The 16,479-nt window shown below is 42.2% G+C and overlaps 1 protein-coding gene and 1 long non-coding RNA gene across 10 annotated transcripts in view; one reads left to right on the forward strand and one right to left on the reverse strand.

Annotated features, from left to right (window-relative positions):
• Positions 1 to 16,479, reverse strand: part of LOC310701296 (uncharacterized protein) — a 95,161-nt gene that overhangs the window by 64,508 nt on the left and 14,174 nt on the right. For 3 of the 9 annotated variants that reach the window (XM_083491982.1, XM_083491985.1, XM_083491984.1), the window contains one exon: positions 10,060 to 12,316. The exons of the other annotated variants lie outside the window; for them this stretch is intronic. In XM_083491982.1, coding sequence (XP_083348108.1) covers positions 10,621 to 12,316 — 1,696 coding nt within the window. In that variant the 3' untranslated portion in view covers positions 10,060 to 10,620. Of the gene's footprint in view, positions 1 to 10,059; positions 12,317 to 16,479 lie in introns of those variants that run through there. 9 annotated transcript variants of the gene reach the window in all.
• Positions 1 to 16,479, forward strand: part of LOC310702107 — a 281,230-nt gene that overhangs the window by 21,846 nt on the left and 242,905 nt on the right. The window lies entirely within an intron of this gene.

A 16,479-nucleotide genomic window follows, 5' to 3' on the forward strand; every position in this document is an offset into this window, starting at 1 on the left:
ATTTATTTGTTTTCCAATGATTGTTTTTCCTATGTCTTTAGCAGTTGTCTTCCAAATAGCGTGGAAACCCAGGTTTGTGAAACCCTTGTGTACACAGTGGTCTGCTTGCAGGAAGACTCCCCAAAAGCACAATTGAAGAATTAGTTCAATATTATTATTATTATTATTATTATTATTATTATTATTATTATTATTAACCCCAGCCATTCTGGGTGGCTTCCAACAGAATATTAAAAAATACATTAAAAAATAAATCATTAAAACCTTCCTTAAACAGAGGCGCCTTCAGATGTCTTCTAAACGTCAGATAGTTGTTTATTTATTTGATACATGATGGGAGGGCTTTCCACAGAGTGGGCGCCACTACTGAGACGGCCCTCTGCCTGGTTGCCTGTAACCTCGCTTCTCACAGTGAGGGAACCGCCAGAAGGCCCTCAGAGCTGGACCTCATTGTCCAGGCAAAATGATGGGGGTGGAGATGCTCCTTCAAGTCTACTGGGCTGAGGCCGTTTAGGGTTTAAAGGTCAGTAGCAACACTTTGAATGGTGCTCGAAAACATACTGGGAGCCAATGTAGGTCTTTCAAGACTGGTGTTGTTATGTGGTCTTGGCCGCTTCCAGTCAACTGTCGTTTCCAGGTCACCTTCAAAGGTAGCCCCACGTAGAGCGCATTGCAGTAGTCCAAGGAGGAGATAACTAGAGCATGCACCACTCTGGAGAGACAGTCTGCGGGCAGGTAGGGTCTCAGCCTACATACCAGATGCAGCTGGTAGACACTGCCATGGACACAGAATTGACGTGTGCCTCCAGGGACAGCTGTGAGTCCAAAATGACTCCCAGGCTGCACACCTGGTCCTTCAGGGGCACAGTTACCCCTTTCAGGACCAGGAATTCTCCAATCTTGCCTGCCCTGTCCCCCCAAAACAGGGCATCTGTCTTGTCAGGATTCAACCTCAATCCGTTAGCTGCCATACATCCTCCAACCGCCTCCAGGCACTCACACAGGACTTTCACCACTTCCACTGGTTCCAATTTGAAAGAGAGGTGGAACTGGGTATCATCCACATATTGATGAACACCCAGCCCACCCCCTTGAAGATCTCTCCCAGCGGCTTCATATTGATGTTAAAAAGCATGTGGAAGAGGACGGAACGCTGTGGCACCCACAAGTGAGAGCCCCGAGGTCCAACACTCATCCCCCAACACCACCTTCTGGATACGACCCAGGAAAAAGGAGAAGACCCACTGCATAACAGTGCTGCCAGCTCCCAGCTCCTCTACATGGTCCAGGAGGTTGTCGTGCTCAATGGTATTAAAGGCCTCTGAGAAATCCAGCAGAACTAGGAAACAGCTCTCACATTTGTACCTAGCCCACCAGAGATCATCGACCAGCACAATCAAGGCAGTTTCAGTCCCATAGTGAGGCCTGAATCCCAATTGGAAGAGATCCAAATGGTCCGCATCCTCCAGGTGTGCCTGGAGTTCTTCCACAACCACCCGCTCACTCACCTTGTCCAAGAATGGAAGATTTGAGCAGGATCTTCCCCCATACCCAAAGGAAGCAGAAGCCCTGGGGCTGCCACATGGTGCCTCTGAGCAAAAATAGGCTCACGAGGAGACTTCTCTGGTACCTGCAGCCCCTCCTTCCCCGTCTCAGAAGTAGAATTAGAAAAAGTCTTTTCATTATTCAATTGCAGTATGAAGAAAGCACTGTGGGAGTTAAGTTGTGGGTGAACATATCAGACGACACAGCGATTCTTCAAACAGCTCTTGTTTATTCACAGGCCAGAACAGAACTGAACTGAAGGGTTCAGCCAGCCTGCTTATATTCAGCTCCAGTACAACGCAACTGTAACCATGTTCTCTAACTATCCAATCACTGAACATCACTTTCAATCCCTTAGTTGCATATGTGGACCTGAGTGAAAACTATCTACAGTGAGAACTTCAGTACATAACACCGGGTGTGTTTGTGCCATGGATGGCATGGTAAGAGTTAACTTTCCCCTTATACGTGGACCCTCCCTTGACCCTATTAGGTGCAAAGGATGCTTCCTGTCTGTGCCTTAAGTCCATTTGCAAAGGTGGGGAGAGGATTTCCATCCTCAATGCCCAGAGGTAGCTGGTAGTTCATGTGGGATGTAATCCATTGGAACAGTCCAATGCAACATTCCTTGTTTCCCGAGAGTGGGCACAGGCAGGGGGAGGTTACCCCAGTCAGTGTAAATTCCTGTTCCACTGGTCTGGAGCATCCTCCCCCTGGGAGATGGGCGTGGCCCTGGCTGACTCCATAAAAGAGCCAAATCGCGCAGCCATTTTCTCTCTCTTGCTGCCATGCTCCTCTCCTGCAGCCATCTTCTTATCTTAATGTAATTTGGCTGGAATTAAGATTGCCAGAAGAAATCTCAACAACCTCAGATATGCAGATGACACAACCTTGATGGCAGAAAGTGAGGAGGAATTAAAGAACCTTTTAATGAGGGTGAAAGAGGAGAGCGCAAAATATGGTCTGAAGCTCAACATCAAAAAGACGAAGATCGTGGCCACTGGTTCCATCACCTCCTGGCAAATAGAAGGGGGAGAAATGGAGGCAGTGAGAGATTTTACTTTCTTGGGCTCCATGATCACTGCAGATGGTGACAGCAGCCACGAAATTAAAAGACGCCTGCTCCTTGGGAGAAAAGCAAGAGATTGCATATACAATAGAAAACGCTTTTAGAATAAAAATAAGGTCCAAACAAGTAAAATCAAAAAAGGTTCTAGGAGATTGTTTAGTCATATTCAACTCGATAGAGATGGAAAATACAATATTGAGACTAAGTTACCAAAAGAAATTAATAGTTGAAGGAAGACCAATTATCATCTTTAAAAAAATACCAACCAGACTCCTACGCAAAAGAGAAGGATATAAACAGCTAGTAAGTGTTCTAAAAAGAACGGCATACAACATAGATGGGAGTTCCCGCAAGGGATCTCCTTTTTCTATAAAGATAACAGATTTAAGATCACTGAGATTCAAGAAGTGAGCAAATTTCTGCACAGATATGAGAAAGATCTTGGAAAAGTAGAGGAGAGATATGGAGGAAGAAATGGAGACCTAGAGGAGAGAAGAAGAAGAAGAGAGAAAGGAAAAGAACAGGAAGATAAGAGAGGGAAGGAAGAAGTGTATGAAGAAGAAGAGGGAGTAGTGGAAGAAGAAGAGGAGGAGGAGGAGGAGGATACAGAAAACAAAACCACTCAAATTTAAATTATTAGTTGCTTGTAGATTGGAAAGTAAACATAACAATGAATCTGAAAATTTTGTCATGGAATGTGAACGGGATGAATGAAAAAACCAAAAGGAATAAAATTGTGAATGCCCTGAAAAGAAAGAATCTGGATTTAATCTGTATACAGGAGACACATGTGACCAAAAAGCACAAACATATTTTGATAAACAAAAAACTTGGGGTTGAGTTTATAAATTCTATTGCGGGGGGGGGGGGAAGAGGGGTAGCGATATACGTCAAAGAAAAATGGGAACCCAAATTGATTTGTAAAGATGATGAAGGTAGGATTTTAATGGAGTGCCGGGACCAGAAATTGACAGACAAACAGAAAGGAAAAAATGTAACCAAGGGAAACTGCCAAGATCCTTTAATAACTTGGAGGAAAATTTGAATTTAGTAGACATCTGGAAACACAAACACCCAATAGAGAAGCAATTCACCTTTTTTTCAGAACCACATAAGAGCTGGGGCAGAATTGATCAAATCTGGGTCTCATTAGGAACTCTAAAATGTGAAATTCAACCGAGAACCCTCTCTGATCACAATTTGATAATGTTGGAAATAAAAGGTGTATCACAGAGCGGGTTCATATGGAGAATGAATGAATATTAAGAGAATGCGAGAAAAAATTAATAGCAAATCTGAAAGACGAACAAAATATACAAATAACAAAAATATTACAAACTCAGTATTCAATGCTAACAAGTCAAGAAATTGAATGGAAAATTAAGTTAGTGAAACAAAAATACTTCGAATCAGCTAACAAAACAGGTAAATTATTAGCTTGGCAATTGTGAAGAAGGCAAAAACAAAATGTGATAAATAAGATAAAAATGGAGGAGCAATTGATAGAAGACCCAAAAGAAATACAGGAAAATTTCCTCAATTATTATGAGAAATTGTATAAAAAGGTAGAGGAAGAAATAATCCGAATAGAGAAATACTTAGAAGACTGCAGCGGGAAGACTATAACAGAGGAAGAAAGAACCCAATTAAATAAACCCATAATGGCAGAAGAGGTCCAGGATGCGATAAGAAAGATGAAATTAGGAAAAGCCCCAGGACCGGATGGCTTGTCAGCTAAATATTATAAAGTATTAGAAAATCAATTAACACCAGTGCTATATGACATTATGAATAATATATTGAGAGGAGGAAGGATACCAGAAACATGGAAAGAGACCTACCTCACGATGATCCCTAAACCCGATACGGACAAACTTAATATTAAAAACTATAGGCCCATATCATTATTAAATAACGATTACAAAACCTTCACAGAGGTAATGGCAAGTAGACTCAAAAGATGTCTAGCAAATCTAATTCATAAGGATCAAGCAGGATTCCTTCCAAATAGGTTACTCAAAGACAATGTAAGGCATACCATAAATATCATTGAATATTTGGAGTGTAAGAATGAAGTACCGTATTTTGCGCCCCATAAGACGCTCCGGCCCATAAGATGCACCTAGTTTTTTGGGGGGGAAATAAAGGGAAAAAAATTTATTTTTCCCCCCAGGTGCGGGGCTGGAAGAACCAGGTCGGGGAACAGTGGGAAGGCACGCTCTGCCTCCCCGCTGTCCCCCGAGCTTGTGGGGCTGGCGATGGGGAGAAGTGCACCAGTCCCAGGAGGGCAGGCAGCTCTGCGCCGCCATCCCGAGCGGGACAGGACTTAGCGCCCCGCTCGGGATGGCGGCGCAGAGCTGCGCTGGTCCCAGGACCGCAGGCAGCTCTGCACGGCCACCGGGAGCGGGGCGGAGCTTCTCCCCGGGCTCCCGGTGGCCGGGCAGAGCTGCGCTGGTCCCAGGACCGCAGGCAGCTTTGCGCGGTCATCTGGAGCGGGGAGGGCTTCTCCCCCGGCTCCCAGTGGCCGCGCAGAGCTGCGCTGGTCCCGGGACTGCAGGCAGCTCTGCGCAACCCTCGGAGCCGGTCTCCGGAGGGTTGCGCAGAGCTTCCTGAAGCCTGGAGAGCGAGACGGGTCGGTGCGCACCAACCCCCCTCGCTCTCCAGGCTTCAGCAAAAGCCTGCATTCACCCCATAAGACGCAGGCACATTTCCCCTTCATTTTTGGAGGGGAAAAAGTGCGTCTTATGGGGCGAAAAATACAGTACCTGCGGCGCTGATTTTTATCGATGCGGAGAAGGCATTCGACAATGTCTCATGGCCGTTCCTACTAAAAAGCATGGAGAAAGCAGGGCTAGAGGGTGAATTTATGGAAGGAATAAATGCAATCTATACGAATCAATCTGCCAAATTGATTATAAACAACAATTTAACAAATTCATTTAAAATTGAAAAAGGAACAAGACAAGGTTGCCCTCTATTCCTGCTTTTATTCATTATGGTATTAGAGGTAATTACAAACAAAATAAGAGCAACACCAGAGATTCAAGGGATCAAAGTAGGAACGAAAGAACACAATCTAAAAGCGTATGCAGACGATTTGATGTTCCCCCCTAGAAGAGCCGCAAAAAAGTGTCAGTAAGGCCCTGGAAATATTCGAAGAATATGGCAAACTATCTGGTTTTAAATTGAATAAATCAAAGACAAAAATGCTGACTAAAAATATGGGAAGAGATGAAAGAAGAAGAAGAAGAAGAAGAAGAGTTTGGATTTGATATCCCGCCTTTCACTCCCCTTCAGGAGTCTCAAAGCGGCTAACAATCTCCTTTTCCTTCCTCCCCCACAACAAACACTCTGTGAGGTGAGTGGGGCTGAGAGACTTCAAAGAAGTGTGACTGGCCCAAGGTCACCCAGCAGCTGCAAGTGGAGGAGCGGAGACGCGAACCCGGTTACCCAGATTACGTGACTACCGCTCTTAACCACTACACCACACTGGAAAGAGAAAAATTAGAGATGCAGAATGGAATCAAGGTGGCTAAAAAAATAAAATATCTAGGAATCTGGCTAACTACAAAAAATATAAACTTAATTCAGGATAATTACTTGACAACATGGAAGGAAATTAAAAAAGATCTAGATATGTGGAACCAGAGTGAAACATTCGTGGTCAGGAAGGATGGTGGCAATAAAAATGAACATACTCCCAAGAATGTTATTCTTGTTCCAAAACATCCCTGTGATTAGAGGTTCCACAATGTTTAAGGATTGGCAGAAAACTCTTTCGAAATTTATATGGCAAGGGAAAAGACCAAGAATTAGATTCAAATTACTCAGATCGAAAAGAAAGAGGGGGATTCTCGGTGCCAAATTTGAAATTATACTTCGAGGCCTCCTGCCTTTGTTGGATCAAAGATTGGATTAATTTGGGAAACACCGACCTCTTAGACCTAGAAGGTTTCAACAATAGGTTCGGTTGGCACGCCTACTTGTGGCTAAATAAAGAAAAGGTACATAAAGGGTTTTCAAGTCATATTATTAGAGGGCCACTATATGAAGTTTGAGAGAAAAATAAAAAGCTTTTAGAATGGAAGACCAATTGACATTTTAACAACCAAAAAAGCAAATATGGAAGGAGAAAGATTGACCTACAAAGACCTACTGATAAGATCAGAAAGTGGCTGGAAATTGAGAACATATGAAGAGCTGAAAGACAAATTAACAGGCTGGCTGCAGTATCATCAAATATACGCAATATGAATGGAAGACAAAAAAGTAGGGATAAGTGAGAAAAAAATCTAAATTTCAAATAGAAATAATTGAAGGCAAAACCAAGTTATTATCCAAAATGTATGATATATTATTGGAATGGGACACTAAAGATGAAGAAATAAAGGAGGTTATGACAAAATGGGCAATGGATTTGGGATACAATATAGAATATGAAAAGTAGTCGAAATTATGGAGTTATGGAATGAAATTCACGGCAAGCGTCACGCTTAGAGAAAATTTAGAAAAAAAGATGTATAGGTGGTACATCACACCAGCAAAATTAGGAAAAATGTACAAAACAGGAAATAAGACCTGCTGGAAGTGTAAAATTAAAGAAGGCAATTTCTACCATATGTGGTGGACTTGCGAGGAAATGAAGAAATTTTGGGACCTGATTTATAACGAGTTAAAAAAAATATTTAAATACACTTTCCCTAAAAGACCAGAGGCCTTCCTATTAGGAATAATTGGGGATGAAATTAAAAAAGAAGATAAAACAGTATTCCAATATTCGACAGTAGCGGCTAGAATATTAATTGCACAAAATTGGAAAAGTCCAAATACCCCAACGGTCAGAGATTGGCAAACAAAATTATTTGAATATGTTGAATTAGCAAAAATGACGCAAAAAATTAGAAAATAAAGAAATACAAAGTTTATTAGCAATTGGAATAAATTTATGGTATATATTGAAGGAAACTATAGAAACTTAAAATCTACAGCAGGTCTGATATAAATCTTATGATGCATTAACAACTCTTAGCTGCAGAAAAAAGAAAGAATTTTTATCAAGAAGCCCGAAATCGGGAGGGAAGGAGGTCAATACGTGTGTAGAGGAAAGATCTAAATATCTAAAGATATAAAGATTCAAGGAGTAAGACAAGGAACCGTAACGGAAATTGATGCTATTTTTGTTTTATGTATGGATATTTTTTCTTTTTTTCCTTTCTTTTTTCTGTAACTGTTGTTTTGTTTTTTCTTTTGATTATTTAAGTGAAATTCAATAAAAAGAAATAAAAAAACAACAAAGGCTTTTGCATATTCAATGAAGCAGAATTAGATGTCTTTCTGGAGCTCTCTAGCTTTCTCCATAATCCAGGGCATGTTTGCAATTTGGTCTCTGGTTCCTCTGCCTCTTCTAAATGCAGCTTGCACTTCTGGGAGTTCTCGGTCCACATACTGCTTAAGCCTGCCTTGTAGAATTTTAATCATAACCTTGCTAGCGTGTGAAATGAGTGCAATTGTGCGGTAGTTGGAGCATTCTTTGGCACTGCCCTTCTTTGGGATTGGGATGTAGAGTGTTCTCCAATCTTCTGGCCACTGCTGAGTTTTCCAAACTTGCTGGCATATTGAGTGTAGCACCTTAACAGCATCATCTTTTAAAATTACCTCTCCTTTAAATCAGAACCAGTGAAGGCGGTGAAGGTCCTGTGTGAGTGCCTGGAGGCTGTTGGAGGATGGATGGCGGCTAACAGATTGAGGTTGAATCCTGACAAGACAGAAGTACTGTTTTTGGGGGACAGGGGGCGGGTGGGTGTGGGGGATTCCTTGGTCCTGAATGAGGTAACTGTGCCCCTGAAGGACCAGGTGCGCAGCCTGGGAGTCATTTTGGACTCACAGCTGTCCGTAGAAGCACAGGTTAATTCTGTGTCCAGGGCAGCGGTCTACCAGCTCCACCTGGTACGCAGGCTAAGACCCTACCTGCCCGCGGACTGTCTTGCCAGAGTGGTGCATGCTCTAGTTATCTCCCGCTTGGACTACTACAACGCGCTCTATGTGAGGCTACCAATTAATCCAGAATGCGGCAGCTAGACTGGTGACTGGGAGTGGCCGCCGGGACCACATAACACCGGTTCTGAGAGATCTGCATTGGCTCCCAGTACGTTTCCGAGCACAATTCAAAGTGTCGGTGCTGTCCTTTAAAGCCCTAAACAGCCTCGGTCCAGTATACCTGAAGGAGCGTCTCCACCCCCATTGTTCAGCCCGGACACTGAGATCCAGCACCGAGGGCCTTCTGGCGGTTCCCTGATTGCGAGGTTACAGGGAACCAGGCAGAGGGCCTTCTCGGTAGTGGCGCCTGCCCTGTGGAACGCCCTCCCAGCATATGTCAAAGCAATAAACAACTATTTTACTTTTAAAAGTCATCTGAGGGCAGCCCTCTTTAGGGAAGTTTTTAATGTTTGATGGTGTACTGTTTTTAATATTCAGTTGGAAGCCACCCAGAGTGGCTGGGGAAACCCAGCCAGATGGGCGGGGTATAAATAATAAATTATTATTATTATTATTATTATTATTATTATTATTATTATTATTATTAATTTTAAATAGTTCTGCTGGAATAGCATCACTTCCATTGGCCTTGTTATTTGCAGTGCTTTCTAAGGCCCATTTGACTTCACTCTACAGGATGTCTGGCTCAGGGTCTCCAGGATGTCTGGCTCAAGTGGTGGAATTAGGCATAGCTAAAAATTACTTATCCATGCAAATTGAGAAGGGCAAAAATGGATCTTTCCTGGTTCATCAAACTGCAAAAATTGATGATCTTGTTGAAATGCTATGTTTAGAAAATGCAAATGGGAAGGAAATGCCTATGGTGTGTGCTTTCCCCTTTACAGGTGAAGATAAGCCATTTCCTAACAAAACTTTGTATTGTTCAGCTATAGGCAAGCTAAATTTCACTCAAAGAATCTCAAGACCAGATATAACTTATGCTTTTCACTTTCTGGCAAAATTTGTGGAAAAGCCCACAACAGAATGTTTCTCTGCTCTTAAGAGAGTGGTAATGTACCTTAAACATACCAAACATTATAGGTTGCAGTTTACAAGTATTGACAAAGGTTTTGAAATTTTCTGCGATGCATCTCATGCAATGGCACAAAATAATTGCAGGGGTGTGTCTGGTATGGTGTTTTGTTATAATGGTTGTCCATTTGAATGGAGGTCCCAGACACAAACCATTATTTGTCTCTCCACAACAGAGAATGAATTATGTGCATGCGTTCAGGCCACTCGTGATATAGAATGGTATCTGCAAGTATTTGCCGACCTACAGATGAAAGTAACACTACCAGTAAAAGTTTACCTTGATTCCCAGAGTGGACTCGCTATCCTATGTTCAGAGACCAATACGCAGCGCACTAGAGTCTTAAGGTTACGTTTACAGTTTGTAAAGAAACTAATTGCTGATGAAATGATTGTATTTCAGTATGTTCCAGGTGACAATCAAATTGCAGACATTTTTACTAAAGCTCTTCCAAAGGTTTCACATGAAAGACATGTACAAAATATGCTTTATGTTTTTGTTCCACAATAATGAACCGCAGGAGAAATGTTGAATGGTCACTTTAAAATGTGAAGGTTCATTATTGTTTCACAAGTTCTGTATGTCTTTAAGGGCCAGAGCCAAGGCAAATGACGAGACCCAGTCTTACAGCTGTGAAACATAGCAGGTGCTGCTGAGGTGTGTTAATCAAGCTGTGTCAGCATTTGGGCATAGTATATAAGGAGCAGCAACTAGCTCCCTCATTATCCTGGGGGATGGGTTGGTGGTTGGGTCTGGTTTGTTGTTGATGTATTTAGCGTACAAGGAGTTTTTGTTTTTGTTATTAAAAACTTGTTTAAGTTATTTTTGAGTCCCTTTTTAATGCATGGTCTCCCCAGCAAGCTCTCTGCAGCGCTACTAAACAGCAAATAGCAAAGAGTTTTCACTTCAACTGAAGCTCCTTCCACACTCTATACATTCAAATGGTTTTTCCCATGTGTGTTCGTTGATGTCGTTTACATTGTCCACTTTGACTGAAGCTCTTTCCACACTCTATACATTCAAATGGTTTTTCCCCTGTGTGAGTTCGTTGATGTTCTCTTAAGTGTCCCCTTTGACTGAAGGTTTTCCCACACTGCATACAATTAAATGGTTTCTCCCCTGTGTGAGTTCGCTGATGTTTTCTAAGGTCTCCACTCTGACTGAAGCTCTTTCCACACTCTATACATTTAAATGGTTTTTCTCCTGTGTGAGTTCGTTGATGTTGTCTATATTGTCCACTTTGACTGAAGCTCTTTCCACACTCTATACATTTGAATGGTTTTTCCCCTGTGTGAGTTCGCTGATGTTCTCTATAGTGTCCACTTGTATTGAAACTTTTCCCACACTCTATACATTTAAATGGTTTCTCCCCTGTGTGAGTTTGCTGATGTTTTCTAAGGGTTTCACTTAGACTGAAGCTCTTTCCACACTCTATACATTTAAATGGTTTTTCCCCTGTGTGAGTTCGCTGATGTTCTCTATAGTGTCCACTTTGACTGAAGCTCTTTCCACACTCTATACATTTGAATGGTTTTTCCCCTGTGTGAGTTCGCTGATGTTCTCTATAGTGTCCACTTTTATTGAAACTTTTCCCACACTCTATACATTTAAATGGTTTCTCCCCTGTATGAGTTCGATGATGTTGTTGAAGTTTCTCACTTTGACTGAAGCTCTTTCCACACTCTATACATTTAAATGCTTTCTCCACTGTGTGAGTTCGTTGATGCAGTCTATAGTGTCCACTTTGACTGAAGCTCTTTCCACACTCTATACATTTAAATGGTTTTTCCCCTGTGTGAGTTTGTTGATGTCGTCGAAGTTTCCCACTATTAGAGAAGCTCTTTCCACACTCTATACATCTGAATGGTTTCTCCCCTGTGTGAGTTAGATGATGTCCTCGAAGTTTCCCACTATTAGAGAAGCTCTTTCCACACTCTATACATCTGAATGGTTTCTCCCCTGTGTGAGTTCGCTGATGTATTCTAAGGTTTGCCCTTAGACTGAAGCTCTTTCCACACTCTATACATTCAAATGGTTTTTCCCCTGTGTGAGTTCGTTGATGTCGTCTTAAGTTTTCCCTTTGACTGAAGCTCTTTCCACACTCTATACATTCAAATGGTTTCTCCCCTGTGTGAGTTCGATGATGTAGTCGAAGTTTCTCACTTTGACTGAAGCTCTTTCCACACTCTATACATTCAAATGGTTTCTCACCTGTGTGAGTTCGTTGATGTTGTCTTAAGTGTCCCCTTTGACTGAAGCTCTTTCCACACTCTATACATTCAAATGGTTTCTCCCCTGTGTGAGTTCGATGATGTAGTCGAAGTTTCTCACTTTGACTGAAGCTCTTTCCACACTCTATACATTCAAATGGTTTCTCACCTGTGTGAGTTCGTTGATGTTGTCTTAAGTGTCCCCTTTGACTGAAGCTCTTTCCACACTCTATACATTTAAATGGTTTCTCCCCTGTGTGAGTTCGATGATGTTGTTGAAGTTTCTCACTTTGACTGAAGCTCTTTCCACACTCTATACATTCAAATGGTTTCTTCATTATTCCTTTTGAATTTACAGATGGCCCCCCAGAACTCTTGCCTGTCTTCTCCATCGTCTGCCTCAGAGTGCAGGGAGACAAAATCCTGTTGGTGTTTCAAGGGAGAGAACAAAGGAATATGACACACATCAAGTTCAATTAGCAGTCATCCCAATTAGTATTTATAATTATGATGTGCCACCAGATCTCGTTCCCATTTTCTGACACAGGACTATCCTAGTGTAAATTCTCTGCCCAGGCCTCTCTCACTGTCCTTTCTCCATTTGCCTCACTCCTGGACGTACCTCCTCTATTTCAAGGCGGAATCTGTGTCACACTGAAGAAGGTCGATATTAAACATCAATATATAACTGCACTTAATGGAAACTTCAGCCTTGGATATTTAGCACTGATTCATTCATAGGATGAAGCTGTTACTTTTATTGCTGGAGACACAAATTTATTTCTGATCTATCAAATACATTAATAGTATTATGTCATGGGGTGTTGGGGCTGTGGAGTTTGGAGCTGACAGGGTTAAAACTCCATGGTGTCCTGTATCTGGGAGGAGCTTGACGCAGAGAAGCACGTCACAGTCTGTGTCACTCTCCAGACTTGCTTTCAATTCTGGCTGAGACGCAGCTCAGCTTGGAGGCTGTGTGTGTGTGCTTTTGGAGCACAGTGAGAAATGTCGGAAGTTTCTGATGGATTTACTGCTTTGTAAATAAACGCTTCTAGAGATAAGAACCAAACTGTCTTTGGACTTGATTTATCCCTCATCTCACACGGACGCAGGACCGCTGCTACTCTGCTCTCCTGCCAGGTCAGCTCCCTAACAGAGACGCACAGGGAAGCCTGACTGGACGCAGGATTTATTTACGCAAAAGCATAGGTTATGGAAGTTCCGCGTTTCCTGACAAGTGTGAGAAGGGAGGAAGACTGCCAGCGTTATGTCGCTGAAAGCTCCTGCCAGGAAGGGCAGTGAGGAATGCTGGAGAGCGGAGCCAAAAGCCAGGAAAGACGGCTGTTTCAGAGGTCCAGCTTGCTGGCAAACGTGTGAGTACGCTTAAAGCCCTGGTGGGTGGAAGATGGCTGCTGCTGACTTCTGGGGGCAGCGCGAACGGCAATGGCGGTCCTCTTTACTTTGTGAAGAGGAAGCTCCTGCAGAAACGGGTCGTCTGCTACGGCGAAGCGGAGACCCAGCTCGGAAAACCACAGGCAGCGTTAGCCTGTGGCCGTGGGACTTGGCGGGCACCGGGAGCGCCCCCTGAAACGTCAAAGGAACCCCGTAAGGGGCTCCGGAGCGTGAAAGGGCTGGCGCGGTGCTGTGAGTCGATCGCTCTTTCTGAGGAGTGAAGCCGCTAAGCTGCTGTCGGTGAGCGCTGACCCTTTTCCTGGGACCATTCGGCTCTAAAGGAAACTTCCCGTGAGTAAGTGAAGCTTAATTATCGGGTCCAAATTTGAAATTTGGCACTGCGGGAGACGCAACCAGGAAGTCCGTCTCCCGGCTCTGCTTAAAGATCAAAGCAAAGACAGAAACTTCTAATGCCTTTGAATTTGAGATCTTTAAAAGGAAATAATCTTGGCAACAACTGAACTGTTTTACACCTTTTATGTTTGCGGACTTTACCTTATACTGGTGGATATTCCTTTTAACCTTTTTTCCTCTTCCTCTATGGATTTATAAAACTTTCTTTTTCAAGAAACCCAGGCAGCCGGGCTGCCAGACTATTGGAATTTTGGACTGACTGTCTTTGTTACATTGGACTGTTACATTGCATTGCAGCTGATTTGTTATATTGAAACTGGCACTTTCTAGAGACATTGTGACTAACCTGAGACCAACTCTGCTAAGGCTAAAAAAACTGGAGGACTTTTTGAGACTTTGAAGCTGTCTGATACCGTCACTAACTTGTAAAGGCATGTGGATTAATTTGGAATCTTTGCATGAACAACAACTTTTTTCTTTGTAGGATATATTTAAACTCCCCCTAGAGGAGCTTTGAAAGTCTACAACTACCGGGGGTTGTTTTTCTCTTATTTGGGGACTTGTGGATTCCCACGGGAATTGCAATTTGACTGACTTTGAATCATAGACAGAAGTGGAATGAGTGGAACTGGGAGAACAAGATCAGCTAAAACTAGATCACAACTAGCTACCCTAATCTCACAATTGCGCAGATCATCTGTTCCCACTATTTCTGCGGCACAGGAGGAAGAGACAGAGCAAGCTAGGCTGGAGGGAATGGCCGCAGGTGGGGACATAACTTCATTATTGGAAAAAATCTATGAAAAATTGGAAGGCCTGAGTAACCAAGTGACTAAACAATCTTCTAAAATTGACCAAAATACAGTTAGTATTAATCATCTGACTCAACAAGTTGCTTTAAATGCACAATCAATTGGGAAACTTTTGGAAGCCACTACAGAAAATCGTAAACTAGCCGAGGAGGCAAAACAGAAAGCAGAGGCCGTGCATGAGGAAGTAAAACCTATGTGCAAACAGATTGATGAGCACCAAGCATACCTGTCTATGATAGATTTAAAAAGCAAGGAGAATAATCTGAGGCTGAGATCAGTTCCAGAACTTGAAAAAGGAGATTTAACTGAATATTTGACAAAAGAATTCACTGAATATTGGTCTTTGGAAGAAGATAAGGACTTTAAAATTGTAAGTGCATTCAGACTTGGAAAAGGAGGGAGGAAAGGCAAGTTCAGAGACTGCCTGATCTCTCTCAGAACAAAGGCAGAGAGAGACAAGATACTGAGTGCACATTTTCAAAAGACACTTGAAATTCAGGATTTGAAAGTGGAAATTTACAAGGATATCCCTAAACACTAACTGGATCTCAGATCTAGCTACGGAGATCTGGCGAAATTATTGAGAAGCAACGGAATTGCATTCAGGTGGGAGTTCCCCCAGGGACTTTCCTTCACCTTTAGGGGTAAGAAAGTTAAAATCAAGACAGTGGATGACAAATAAAAATTCTTGAACGACCACGGAGAAGACCTTCAGAAAGGGATCGGAGGGGAACTTGGAGCCTTAGGACATGAACTATCAAGTTTGACACCTACACCTCAGGGTACTGACGAATTGGAAGTGATACCACCCCAGGTGAAAGAATAAATAGCCCAACATGTCTCTGCAACTTCTAAGTTGGAACATTCATGGTTTCAACTCTCCAGAGAAAAGAAGGAAGATTTTTCATTTATTAAAAAAGGAACAATTGGACATTATCTGTTTACAGGAAACACACGTGATTAGGCTGCACAGGAAGGTGCTAATCAACAAGAGACTAGGCCAAGAATTTATATCATCTGACAGAGTGAAAAAGAGAGGAGTTGTGATTTATGCAAAAGAAGGCCTATCACCTAAATTTCTTTTTAAAGATGAGCAAGGAAGAATTTTGGCTATTGAAATTCAAACACAAGGAGAAAATTTTTTGATTTGGGGGATTTATGCACCAAATGAGGGGAAATCGGAATTCTACAAGAAGCTGCATGATATAATGTTGGACTACATGGACTATAACAACATCATTATGATGGGCGACATGAATGGGGTGGTATCTACGAACATGGATAAAGCACAAAGCCAAAGTATGACAAAAGAAGGCAGACTACCAAAGACTTTCTTTGAATTAACTGACAATATGGATCTAATTGACATCTGGAGAACAAAGAACCCCTTAGGAAGAGAGGGGACATTCTTTTCTGAAGCCAAAATGACATGGACAAGAATCGACCAAATATGGATAACTAGAGGTCTGGCACCCAAGATTAGAAAGGTGGAAATCTGCCCAAAAACCTGCTCCGACCACAATGCAGTAAAGATGGAAATGAGACTAATTTCAACTGGTTCCTTCAGATGGAAGATGAATGACACCTTATTAAGAGACCAGGAGATAGTTAAGAAGGCCCAAAAGAATTTGCGTGATTATTTTGAAATAAATTTGAAAACTACAGTTGAAAAAGAGTAATCTGGGATGCAAGCAAGGCAGTCATGAAGGGGTTTCTGATACAACAGAATGCGGTAAAGAAAAGAGCTTTGAATGAGAAAAAAGATAAGATTTTGGAAAAAATAAAAGAAGGAGAGAAAAAACTAAGATCGAAACCAAAGTCACAGGAGATCTTGAGAGAAATTAAACTCTATCAAGCACAATATACAAAACTGATAAACCAGGAAGTTGAATGGAAAATTAAACAAATGAGACAAAGGACTTTTGAATCGGCAAATAAATGTGGGAAACTGCTAGCATGGCAGTTGAA

The sequence above is a fragment of the Podarcis liolepis genome (assembly GCF_965112155.1).
Source record: "Podarcis liolepis genome assembly, chromosome: 2".
NCBI classification, from domain to species: domain Eukaryota; kingdom Metazoa; phylum Chordata; class Lepidosauria; order Squamata; family Lacertidae; genus Podarcis; species Podarcis liolepis.